Source organism: Poecilia reticulata, linkage group LG2 (genome assembly GCF_000633615.1).
Source record: "Poecilia reticulata strain Guanapo linkage group LG2, Guppy_female_1.0+MT, whole genome shotgun sequence".
NCBI lineage: Eukaryota > Metazoa > Chordata > Actinopteri > Cyprinodontiformes > Poeciliidae > Poecilia > Poecilia reticulata.
This window is the reverse complement of record NC_024332.1, coordinates 31,855,096-31,866,648: the sequence shown is the minus strand read 5'-3', so window position 1 is coordinate 31,866,648 and position 11,553 is coordinate 31,855,096. Positions and strand designations below refer to the sequence as shown.

The following is an 11,553-nucleotide window of genomic DNA, read 5'->3' as shown; positions in this document are numbered from 1 at the left end:
ATATATATTTCGAGTAATAGTATTATTATTATTATTGTGGTATTACAGTAATAACTGTTGTAAATTCCATTTGTAACATTTGTAACGGTAGGATGGAAAATGTTTTTGATAAACGCTACTAATCCACAATATTGGTAAAGCGTGCAATAGTGACAGTCTATGAAATATTAAGTTGAAGTGTTTACTTGCAATGCACGTTTGATTAATCAGCCAAGTGAACTGCTTGTATTTAGTCAAGTTTGGAAATGTACTCAGAATTAATTTATGTCTTGGAACAGATACTGTACTTTTACACAGTTTGGAGTAGCACTCCAAACTATAACATCAGTTTTTGAGGTTTGCTAATATCATATGATTCTTCTTCATTAACACCTGACCAATCACTTTTTTTTTCTTGCCTATCCCATTATCTCTAGTGACCTTTTAACACTTTTATTTAGCATGGCCAAGAACCTAATTGATTCACAAACCTTTTCTTAGTAAATACCACCATAGAATTCATTTGTAGTCCTCACTATGACATTTCTACAGGATTCGTCTCTAAATTGGCTCAAAATAGGACTACTTCATTTAAAGATATGCTGTTTGTGTACCTCTTCACCAACATTGTTCTAAGTATTATAGAGTCTGTGTAAAGCATGAGCACACAAAACTCGAGATCAGCTCATTCATCTGCTTAGGCCTTTAAGCTGATGCTGCTGCTAATGAGCGAGGCTGGCTGTGCATGCTTCCTCTTCATCATCAGCACCAGTCTCCTCACAGCACAGCCACAGCTCTATATCCACAAACGTTAGCTCATTTGAAGATGCGTTGACTGATGTTTTACCTGCATCTTGTAATACCTGTGAGCTACTACATTAGTTTGGTTGTGAGAATCACACCAATTTTAATGAAAAACAAAAATATCTTTGCTTTTTTTTTTTGTTTTTCCTGATAGGAAAAGATCATTTTGCTGTCAATAGAACAACAGAAATGGGAGGATGTATTTAAAAGAATCGGACTCACGGGTGAAAGGAGCTGAAGTTGAGGGGTTAACGCTGTCGCTGCTATCCCCACTCTCACTGCAGGAGACCTCATCATCAGACTCCCGCACAGAGGAGCATGGGGAGGAGGAGGCTTCCACCTCCTCAAATTTTCTCTTCAGTATTCCGCTCATGGCCTGCTGCATCTGCACCTGAACGCGAGAGACAGCAAAAGGGGGCTGCATGTTATTTAATACCCGGTTTAGGACCTTCATAATCCTCAACTCACTCAATTAGCCACCAACCCAGACTGCCCCCACCCCCAGCTCCTACCTTCACCCACCCACGCATGCACGCATGCACGCGTGCACGCCCGCACACCCACACACACACACGCATCCAGTCTTGCTTGCTGATATCCCAGCTTCCCTGGGTCATTGATCACCTTGGCGCGAAGGAGCAGAGGGGAAATAGTGAAGCTGCTAATTACAAACTACATCTTCCCCACAGGAAGTTAATTCTCCTTTTTGATTGAGAGGTTCAGGGAAAAAAAAGAGACAGACTGGATCTATTCATCTTCCACTGGTGACCATCAGAATTAAATTTAAAACACAATGTTAGGTTCAAATCTTAGAAATACTACATAATATGAATATATTGTTTATGTTCCATATGAACTGAAAAGACATTTAATAAGTCCATGGATACATGTCATTCTCGGTGTCAATTCTGAATTGATTTGCAGATGTGTGCTCGTGTTTGTTTCCCATACAGTGTGAAACAAAATCTTCAAAAAACAATACAGTTAAATGCGACTAGTGTATTTATGTGATTTTAAAAAAATTCTATGACTAAAGTAGCACAAATAGCATCAATTTGTGTAAATACATCTGCAATGTATGTTGTTGCGTCCCTTATATAAAAGGATTACGTAAGGGTTTCTTAACTGTTTAGTAAAAATGTCCATCCACATTTGCTGATGAAAGCAAAATTTTACTTCTACACTGTCATGTTGCACACTTTTGTTTTCAACTTTTATGTAAATGCAATGAATCCAAGATCCCTTGGTATTTTTACCCACGCTTATGACACCAGGAGAAGGTTATTACTGTCCATGTGCATATCCTGTTATAGGAAAATTACAGCAGCCGAAGAGACAGCACTATTTTCATACCATATTTGCCATGCGCACACTCTGGAAAAAAAAAAAAATGCTTTTATCAATTCAAATGTTTGTCATTGGCACGTCATGCAAAGGATTTTGTAGCAGACTAACGTCAATGTCAACCAAGAGTCCATTAGCTCCCCTGACTGATGATGCAATTAGACAAATAAACAAGAATAGGCTCATCAGTCAAATACACTAAAACTAATTACTGTCACATTTAATCTCCCTCTAATACTACTGCGTGGCAGACATCAAACAGTGCATCATTTTCAATTTTGTTTGTTTTTTTTCCTTTCAAAGTATTCAGACAGAGCTCAATCCTTACACAGCTTGCATAATATATGCAACTGTATAAATGTAGCCATTAAATATAATAAATATTTAGGCTTTGTTTTCACTGTTTTAACAGTAATAATTAMATTTTTAAATCACAGAACTGTGCTGCAGAGGTACAGCGAGCCTCGCAATGACTGGCAGCTTCTCCCTGGTTGCTTTCTCTCTCGCCCTCTCTCTCTCAGAACCTGGAATCAGTAGAGACGGCGAGCATCTTCAGCCAGTCTCTGCTCTGTCTATCTGCCAGASCAGCTTGTGGGGGAGTTCCATTCACAGACAGCCTCGCTGTTTCATCTGGGCTCTGCTATCAAGTCATTACAGATGCAAATTCGGTCGGTAAGACATGCTGCCTGAGAGAGAAAAAGAAAGAGAGAGAGAGAGGTGCAACCAAGAGAGGGAGGACTGGCTCTGCCAGCCAGAGGGTCATTGTTCCCTGGAGGCTGCTGTGGCATGGCACGGCCAGCATTTGGAGACCCTCCAGAGTCAACGGCTTTACCTACAACCAAGGAATGTGAGGCAAGAAAGTCAGTCAGGGTAACCTCTCTGGGTAAATCTCTCTTCATGAAGAATTTATAATAATTTGGATAAGAAACAGACAGCGTTATCCTGAACTAGATGCAGTTTATTCGCAGCCCCTGGATACGGCTGAAAAGAAAATGAGCCTCTTGCTTCTGAATGAGAAACACAGGACAGATTAATGACAGATTAAATAGCTCATTACATAATTCTCAAAAAAAATAAATCTGACTTATAAAAGCTTTTGATCTCACATGGAAAAAAATGAATTGCTTTTACTAGCCACTTCACACCTTGGCAAGCACTAGTGGAAATTTCCGACAGAGATGACCTGTGCAAATTCTAGCCCATTTTGTACTCGGGGTCTTAATTAGATACCATTGTTGGAAGCGTGTTTGCGTGCTTAGCCCTCAGCTAATGCTGCGCTCAGGCTTTGATATCAAAAGTGGTTTCCATGGAGATTCTAATGTACTCTCACAAATAGTGCCTGCCCATATGGCCCCTGTTTCCTGTGCTACATACCCTGTGTGAGGGACTCTTAGCAATAAAGAGCAGCCCATACGTCCGACCCCTCCTGGTTTCATCTGCATTCTATTGTGCCAGTATGAAAACTTCAGTACGGATGACATCATAAACCACAGAGCTGTGGGTGGTCCAAGGTGAACCTCTTCAATCATGGCTAAATAAAAACCAGAGATTGTTGCACTTCTCCAACAGCCCTTTCTTTGTCTCCACCGCATTTCCACTGATCATAGCTGGGCAAGCACACACACTTCTCAATCCCAAAGAAATTAATGCAGCAAAAAAATAAATAAAGACATGCTTGGAAAAGCCCCTCCCTGTGTTTGCCTCTATTTGAACACTTATTCAGCCGGACATCAACTCCCATCCTTAATCAACAGTGCTCCCAGTTCTCCAGCACACTTTCATCACGAATGTATTTTGTTTCTCTTCATCATTCACAAAGTTGACAGAGAAAGGCTCACAACGCTCATCCAGAGTGACGCCAACAAGCCTAAGGGATCTGGAGCAAGTCATGACACATCAATCCTACTGTGACCACTTCTATGTGTGTGTTTAGGTGAGTGCGCGTGTGTGTGCGGGTGCGTGTGTGTGTGTGTGTGAGCCCTCACAGGAACAACTGACCTGTATCCACTGGCCGAGTGTGACTCCTCTCACCTCTTCTCACAGCGCTACAACCACCCAGTCACAAATGTGGCCACTCAGAGAAGGTGAAACATGATGAATGGAGAGATTCTCATTTTGTCTCAGCCCACTGACTTGCAGCGACCCCTGAGCTTCACGGGCATGAGCGAGGGAGAAAAAGGGAGAGCAGAGAGTGCAGGAGGTTGAGGGAGACGAGTAATTTTCCAGCTCTGCCTGCGTTGTCGGTAACATATGCTTTATTGTTGCGAGACGACACTCTTTCTCACTTCAACTGCCTCTTCTGTCACTGTGTTGCACTCTCCCTTCGCTTTCTATCTTTGGCCGCATAAAGGCTCATTAGCTGCAGCCGGGCTGAAAGGCAGGAGCCTGACTGGAGCAGAGAGTGGAGCAGGGAGCAGAGGCAGCCTGTGAGATCACATGGGTGGGATGTCTGAGAGAGAGAGAGAGAGAGAGAGAGAGAGAGAGGCAGAGTCAGGCGTGCTTCTGCCACTGCTGTCTGCAGATATTTTTACCGACACGGGGAGGGAGGAGGACTAGGAGGAGAGCAAGGAAGGAGAATTATTGGTGTGTGGGGTGGAGGGAGCAAAATGTTAAAGAAACTGATGAGGGGAGGTGTGTGTGTGAAAATGGGGCAAGGAGTTTAAATGGGAAATGCACAGATGGATTTGGTTGGGAATAGTAAAGGTAAGGAGGGAGTAATAGGAAGTATGGTTGGATAGATGAAAAGAGAAAAAACATCAGATGCCAAAATCATCTTTGAGAAAAGAAGAGAGGGTGGGGTCTCCAAAAAACAAGAACCCTTCAAGTCTCCTTTGATCCCAGCCTAAATCAAATCAGTCAACAAAACACACACCGGTCCAAATGCAAACAGCCTTCTACAAAAAATGTTTTCTGCACAAACACCATCTAGCTGGAAGAGATTGACAAGCAAATGTCAGCGTTAACCACTTCATCCACAGGAAATAGGATTTGTCTGCACCAGAGTGCATGTGCTCCTGATGCTTCCTATGCCAGGAAGTTCTCCTGAAGAGTTAGTGGGGCCCCCAGTTGTTGCAGTCAAAGAGCCACAATTCCTTTCTTGCACTCAGCTGGATCGTATGTCAACATAAAAGGTCCAGCACTTCCTCTTTCAGGATAGAATTAAGCTTAGACATTTTTTCCCCCTCTTATAGAGAGTCCTGAATTACAGTCATCACAGACACATGGCAATTCCAAGCCACAATTACACCACACATTAAAGTGCAAGATGCCAAAGACCCAGCCTGGCCATTGCCTTCCGACTCAATTCAACTCGATTCTCATCTCCTGCACTCTGTCAGGCATTTCTCACATTAAGCCTGATTTCTCCGATTGAATTTCAGCAGGGGCCAATCAGCAAACAGAAGGAGGTGTCGTGAATGATTGTCGATTTCTGCACTGTTTTATTGTTGTAGTCTGTAGTTTGGCAATAGCAACAGAGGAAGTAAATAAAGCCAAATATTTAGCAAGTAATGTCAAAGCAATAAGAATGTATGAGATAAAATATTTAATTGCCCTCCTTCTCGTAGGGTTGTTTACAGAGTTTGCAATTTTCAGTAAGCTTCATCAAGTTGGCGGATTACACATGTCATGGCCCAACATTAGCGATTGGGTAAAATGAGATCCATTTATTTAAAACTTCAACACAGTCCATGTTTCCAGCAGGCAATTATTTCTTAATAGCCTAGGGTCCAGACCCTATACAAAGCAAAGCATAGATCAAGGGAGTGGTTTTTACTAGGCTAGCAAATATCAGTTTTTCTTCAGTATTTACTGCATATGCCAGAAAAAAGGTTATATAAAAAAATAAATATTTAATCCTATTAAAAGTTCCAAATAGTACCTACTGGTGTTACATTGTGTCTCTTTAAAACAGCTTAACTATACAGTTTCTATTTTCTCATGCGCTACATCCTCTCTATTAACCTCGCTAAGTCTGGGCTTTACTTTAATGCATTTTTGCCCGATCAATACATCACTTCTGTCTTGTAATGCTGCCAGTTACATCAGCTTGTGGTGTCATATTAGAAATAGCATGTTTTGCTTCCAAAGGGCACTACAGATGTCTCAGATTTGACCTTTAATCTCTTTTGACTGTTTTTCTCCAGCTATTTTCAAAATGTCCTTGCTGGACTAAAGGTACAGTCATGGCAATTTGATGACAAAGAGTGAATTACCACATTCTTTATGATATGCCTTATAGGAACTGTCCTAATTTGGTCATTTGAAAATCCAAGAAGCTTGAAGTTGCTACAAGATATTTTTTATTGGCACATTTGGACATGTGCTCCATGTCATCTAGTAACATTCTTTGAGTACATGTCACATTCTGTTGTTCTGATGGACCCAAATGCCGGCAGGAGGAAGGCAAAATCGCACTAACAGACTGAACTTCCAAAAATATCACATAACAGGGACAAACAACACAGGGGCATGGAGAGCAATCACAGAAACCAAGATGAAGTCAATCATAATGGGAAGGATAAACAAAAGGATGAACAATATTTGGAACAAGGAGAAGGTGAATCTCATTGATAAAATGTGTTGTAGCTGTGATAGGAGCACGAGTCAAAGAGCTTAGGGAAAATGACTGAAAAAAAAAAATGTGAGAATGCAGTAAAGAAAAACAGAACTCAGACAAAACCAAACTGAAAGTCCAAAGGAGCGTATGAGTATTTTTTTTCTTTATTTTACCTACTTGGTTCCGAAAGCAATTAAAAGTGAGAATCTAGATATCCACACCCTCAACCACAAAAGGAGGCGTGGGGTTGTAGCAGAAGTGCAACTTGATTCTGTGAAAGAAAATGGCTCATCTCACCCCGCTGGACACTTTTTTTTCTACTTTATTGTGCCAATTCTGGTGCTGAAAACAGATGCTTCAAAGCTATTCCTAAAGTTTGGGCAGCTCCTTTAACTTTAACCTCTCTGAGTAGAAATTAGACTCAGTGTCTGGCTGAAAAATCCCTTTCTTTAGACATCTGAGATAGATTCTGCAGTGTTAGTATTAGCCATTTTAAAAACAACTTAAGCCTTCTATCCCTGGCTGTAAACCTTCCCCTAGTGGTAGATTTTACAGTACCATTCATGCAATAACAACTGATTTTGGGTTTAATTCTTTATGTTTAAAATTACATACAAAACAATATTCCTGATTCCAACAACAATGAACTCTTGCTTCTCTTTTTCTTATAACATGTAGTTTAATATTTAGTTAAAATATTGATAAATTATATTTGGATGACTTGAAGAAAATCTTCTCCTGAGAGTTACACCAAAATCCCCTTGTTTTCTTTTCTATGCGATGAATGTCACTCAAGTGCATTGAAGTTTTTAACATAATTAACATTACATCTGACAGCCACCACTTTTCTAAACATTTTAATAAAAGCACCAAAGTACTTTGATATATATATCAAAATATATAAATGTATATATATAAACTTTAAATCGTCCCATTTATTAGTCGTTGCAGGTCTGGTTAGCTGTTAATACCTGACATTTCAAATTACAGTGGTCTTTTTTTAAATATGTGGTTTCCACGCAGGAAGCAAGCGGAGGAGTACAGACTGTACACTGACAGCTTGCTGAGCTCTTTAGAGCTCACAGCTGGCTGTTACTGCCGAATCAGAATGACCACAGAAGCATTTCAACAACAACACAGCAGTAAAGAGGATGCACCGACTCTACAAACACACACACACCTTAAGCTCCACAGAGACACAAAGCCATAAAGAGTACACCTTATACATTTCTGACGTAAACATAGCAATAAATGTTTATTCTGAAAACTATAAAAACACTATACTGTAAATTACATGGACACTAAATGGCATGAGCTGCTCAGGCTAATGGAAAGATGCTGTCCTTATCAGCATCACGCTTTTTTGAATTATCATTTTACAGTTATTGCGTGTGCCTCTCTCTCCTCTTTAAAAAAAATCAATGCCACTGACTTAGTCATGCTAATACACAGGAACATGAGCCAAAGTGATTCATTCCTACTGGATTTCTGTTGTCTAGTAACAGGGAAAACTGTAACTTAAAGTACATTTTACTTTGAAATGATTGTGTCAGTTTTAAATTAAATTAAATTAATTTTTTTTTGATAATTGAATAGTTAGCGTGGACTGACATAAATGTGCACCAGATAGTTTAGAATAGCCATTTCAATGCTGAATACAAACTTAAAGTTTTGTATTGATCTGCAGTTCATTATTCTCTGGCAACTCTTATGACATTTAATTTAGTATAGCTATGGGAGTAAGCCAGAGTATGCCGATCTAACCCACACATGCGAAGGGAAAACATGCAAACTCCATGCAGAAAGACCTTTAGCTGGGATTTGCAAACCTCGTGAAATGTTATAGCAAGATATGTAATTAGTGTCCAAACAGCAAAAGGGTATTAAAGGTTTGGATATCAAAAATGTTCAGCATGAGACRCCACAATAAAAGACGTTTGTCCMAAGGTATTTAGCACACCTTAATCATATCAATAAATTWGTTCTGAATGTAAAATATGTTTTGTTTGTTACTGTAATCATTTACTCCAAAATCTTTAATGGCAAGGTTTTTAGTAATCCATCTTATCTATATTTCCTCAAACATATGCTGCCCTGTTACATAAAAATGTAAAACATGAGCTGGAGCGATGGCATTTGTTACACCATTGCACCAGCGACGGTGACCTATATTTGCTCTCACTTCGAGAGGCTCCATCAACTGACAGAAGAAAATTGAAGACAGCAGGCAAAAAAACCAAACAAACAAAGGCTTAGAGAGTATCTAATTATATACGTAGAGCCATACTGCAATTGGGGTAATTTGTGAAGTGTGGCAAATTGACAGTAAAATGTAGAATATAAGATATCCTAACAAAATCTATTATTTAATGGAGAAAAAAAGGGGCAGGAGTGTTGCCCCAGTCATTCAGACATCCTCAGCATCATGAGGTCTGGGTGTGCATTGAATAAAAATACAACGTTTAAAMCCTACTTTAACAGCACAGAAGAGAAAGGGAGTAAAACAAGGCTGACTCATTGCACCTGCCTTGTTTATCATCTTCATTCCTGTTCTTCTCTAACACAATAATGCCACGTTATGTTCAAATACCATAAACTCCAGATAGCTGATTATTTAATATACTGTACTGCAGTCATGATCAAAGAAAAACACACATAAATAATATTTATGTACCATGATAAAATAAACCTAACCCGATACTTGAATATTATAAAAATTAAATTCATGCAACAAATTCRCATCGATGTTCTCATGACAGGTTCTAAACAGTATTCATTCCAATTTAAACCTAATTACAATTGGAGGCAACTTTAGGCTTTTTAGAATGATGCTGTCAAGAAAATTCATATTTGGCATGTTAACAGTAGCCTCTAGAGTTTGAGATGCTGCTCACCATTTTCATTTTACCATTTCAAATTTGTCAGGAATGGGGGTGTGTGACCCTTATTGGACCACCAGAAACCGTTTCATGTGAGCTGCGATGAGTCCTTGGATTACTCAAATGATTTGATTAAAAATAAAATCCTCAGGGCAAAATCTCTTGCCGTGAGTCTTCATCTCCCATTTTATTTTTGCCCTGTGCTGATGTGCTTCACAAGCAACAGTTATTGCGGTTGCACAACACACTTCAGTGTACCTTAGCTATGATGGAAAGAGACAAGAGATACGGAGTGGAAAACCTGAGGAAAAAGACCCAAAACATCTCMGGGTTTGGGTCTCAGTCAAAAAACATTGAAGCAAACATGCTCCACAGTGAAGCGAGTTAGCRTAACACCACAGCGTGGTGCCAGCAACAATTTCGCAGACGCATGTATTTCTGAATAATAAAACCTGCAGACATAATCCATCTATTGTTGGAGCTACAGGCTGATGGATCMTCCTGAATCACTGAGACACAACGTCTCATTTTTCAAGAGCGACTTGTTTAAAGAATYGTACAATATAAAATACAATCTGTTGCAAACTAATGTTATCCAGTACTATAGAACCCAATATTTCAAATYAATGTGTCAAATTGGGCATATTAAGCTAAATAAATTGTATAATTAAATCTGAAACAACGCTCCTAACAAGCATTCCACAATGCTAAAAACAGGTAGAATTGTACAAAAAGCTTTCAACATTACTGAACTTACTGTGTATGGTAGTCTGTGGTCTGTGTGTGCATATGTACAGGAATACTTCTGATGTAGAACAGGTTTCACAAATCAGAAACCTTTAAGTTGTGAAAACAAATATTGGAGATTCTTTACATTTTCAAAGGTATTGCTAAACAATTGTACTTTATTGTTTAATGCTGTATATTATCTTGTACCTATTATCATTACATCTTTATTYAATGTGCTTCTGCCAAGTGACCATGTCATCAAATATGGCCGATCACGTTGCAGACACAAAGTGCTTCCACAGTTTAAAACCGGGGCACAATTATACATCCCAGATTGCTTTGAAGTTCTTACGAGGTCTTTTCTTACATGAGAATAGTCAATATAGTATAATATGCAGTTAAAACTATGTCAGCACAAAGAAAAATCTTTCAACTCCTCATCCTCATAGCCATTCTTAGGCCGTGTGTTGCTCTCATCCATCACGGATGTCACACTCGACCATAAATGGTAAAACCAAATGGCACAGATAGGAGGAGAGAGAGCCAAACTCAGGTCTCAGCTGGACTCCCCTGAGGAAAGGCTGTGGCCTGGATGATTATGCTGCTACAGATGATGTCAGTGGAGGATCCCAGGCACTGACAGTACACAAAAATATTTATCAAATATTCATTTTGTGGAAAATTATGGCGGCTTCTTCCTCTATRCATGTAAGAAGCTGAGAGAATAGGGSGTAACTRTCCTAATGTGCACTATAATCATAAGGTTTTTGGATCAAAATACGAATGATGCATAGATCCATGGAAAACACAAACAGCTAAAATCAGGATAATAGTCAGTAGTAGTGTAGTGAACTTCAGCAATTTCCACTGAAATTGCTGAAGTTTCAGCATGATTGATAAATTTGTATATCATCTGTGTTTGCGCAAGTCCTGCCGGATGTACAAATTATGCAAATAAATAATTAGCGAATGCAGAAGCCTCTTTTCTCATTTGGCTCTGGAAGAATTGCACAAGTATATGCAAGCTAAAAATAATAATAAAAGCAATCTCCAATTAAACACAAAGGAATCCATTGAAGGAAACATTGCAACATCTACAGATTTATGCAAATGAGATTTCCACATGCGCTCTGTACAATTGTTAACGTGCACTGTGCCTGAGGCTGCAGACAGATCTGCTCCGCACACATGAAAGAAGGGGAGGGGAAGGGGTAGAGGTTGTGGAGGGGGGTGTTGGTGGAGAGAACAGAGCCTCCCCCC

General features: G+C 39.5%; 1 protein-coding gene across 3 annotated transcripts in view; it reads right to left on the bottom strand.

Annotated features, from left to right (window-relative positions):
- The window catches only part of csrnp3 (cysteine-serine-rich nuclear protein 3), a 27,254-nt gene that overhangs the window by 8,088 nt on the left and 7,613 nt on the right, over positions 1-11,553 (bottom strand). Inside the window, exons 3-4 of one of the 3 annotated variants that reach the window (XM_008404041.2) lie at positions 4,126-4,576; positions 1,006-1,174 (exon numbers count right to left, since the gene is read on the bottom strand). In XM_008404041.2, the coding sequence (XP_008402263.1) occupies positions 1,006-1,168 (163 nt within the window). In that variant the 5' untranslated portion in view covers positions 1,169-1,174; positions 4,126-4,576. Of the gene's footprint in view, positions 1-1,005; positions 1,175-2,549; positions 2,814-4,125; positions 4,577-11,553 lie in introns of all 3 variants that reach the window. The other 2 variants (XM_008404042.2, XM_008404040.2) reach the window with 2 other exon arrangements.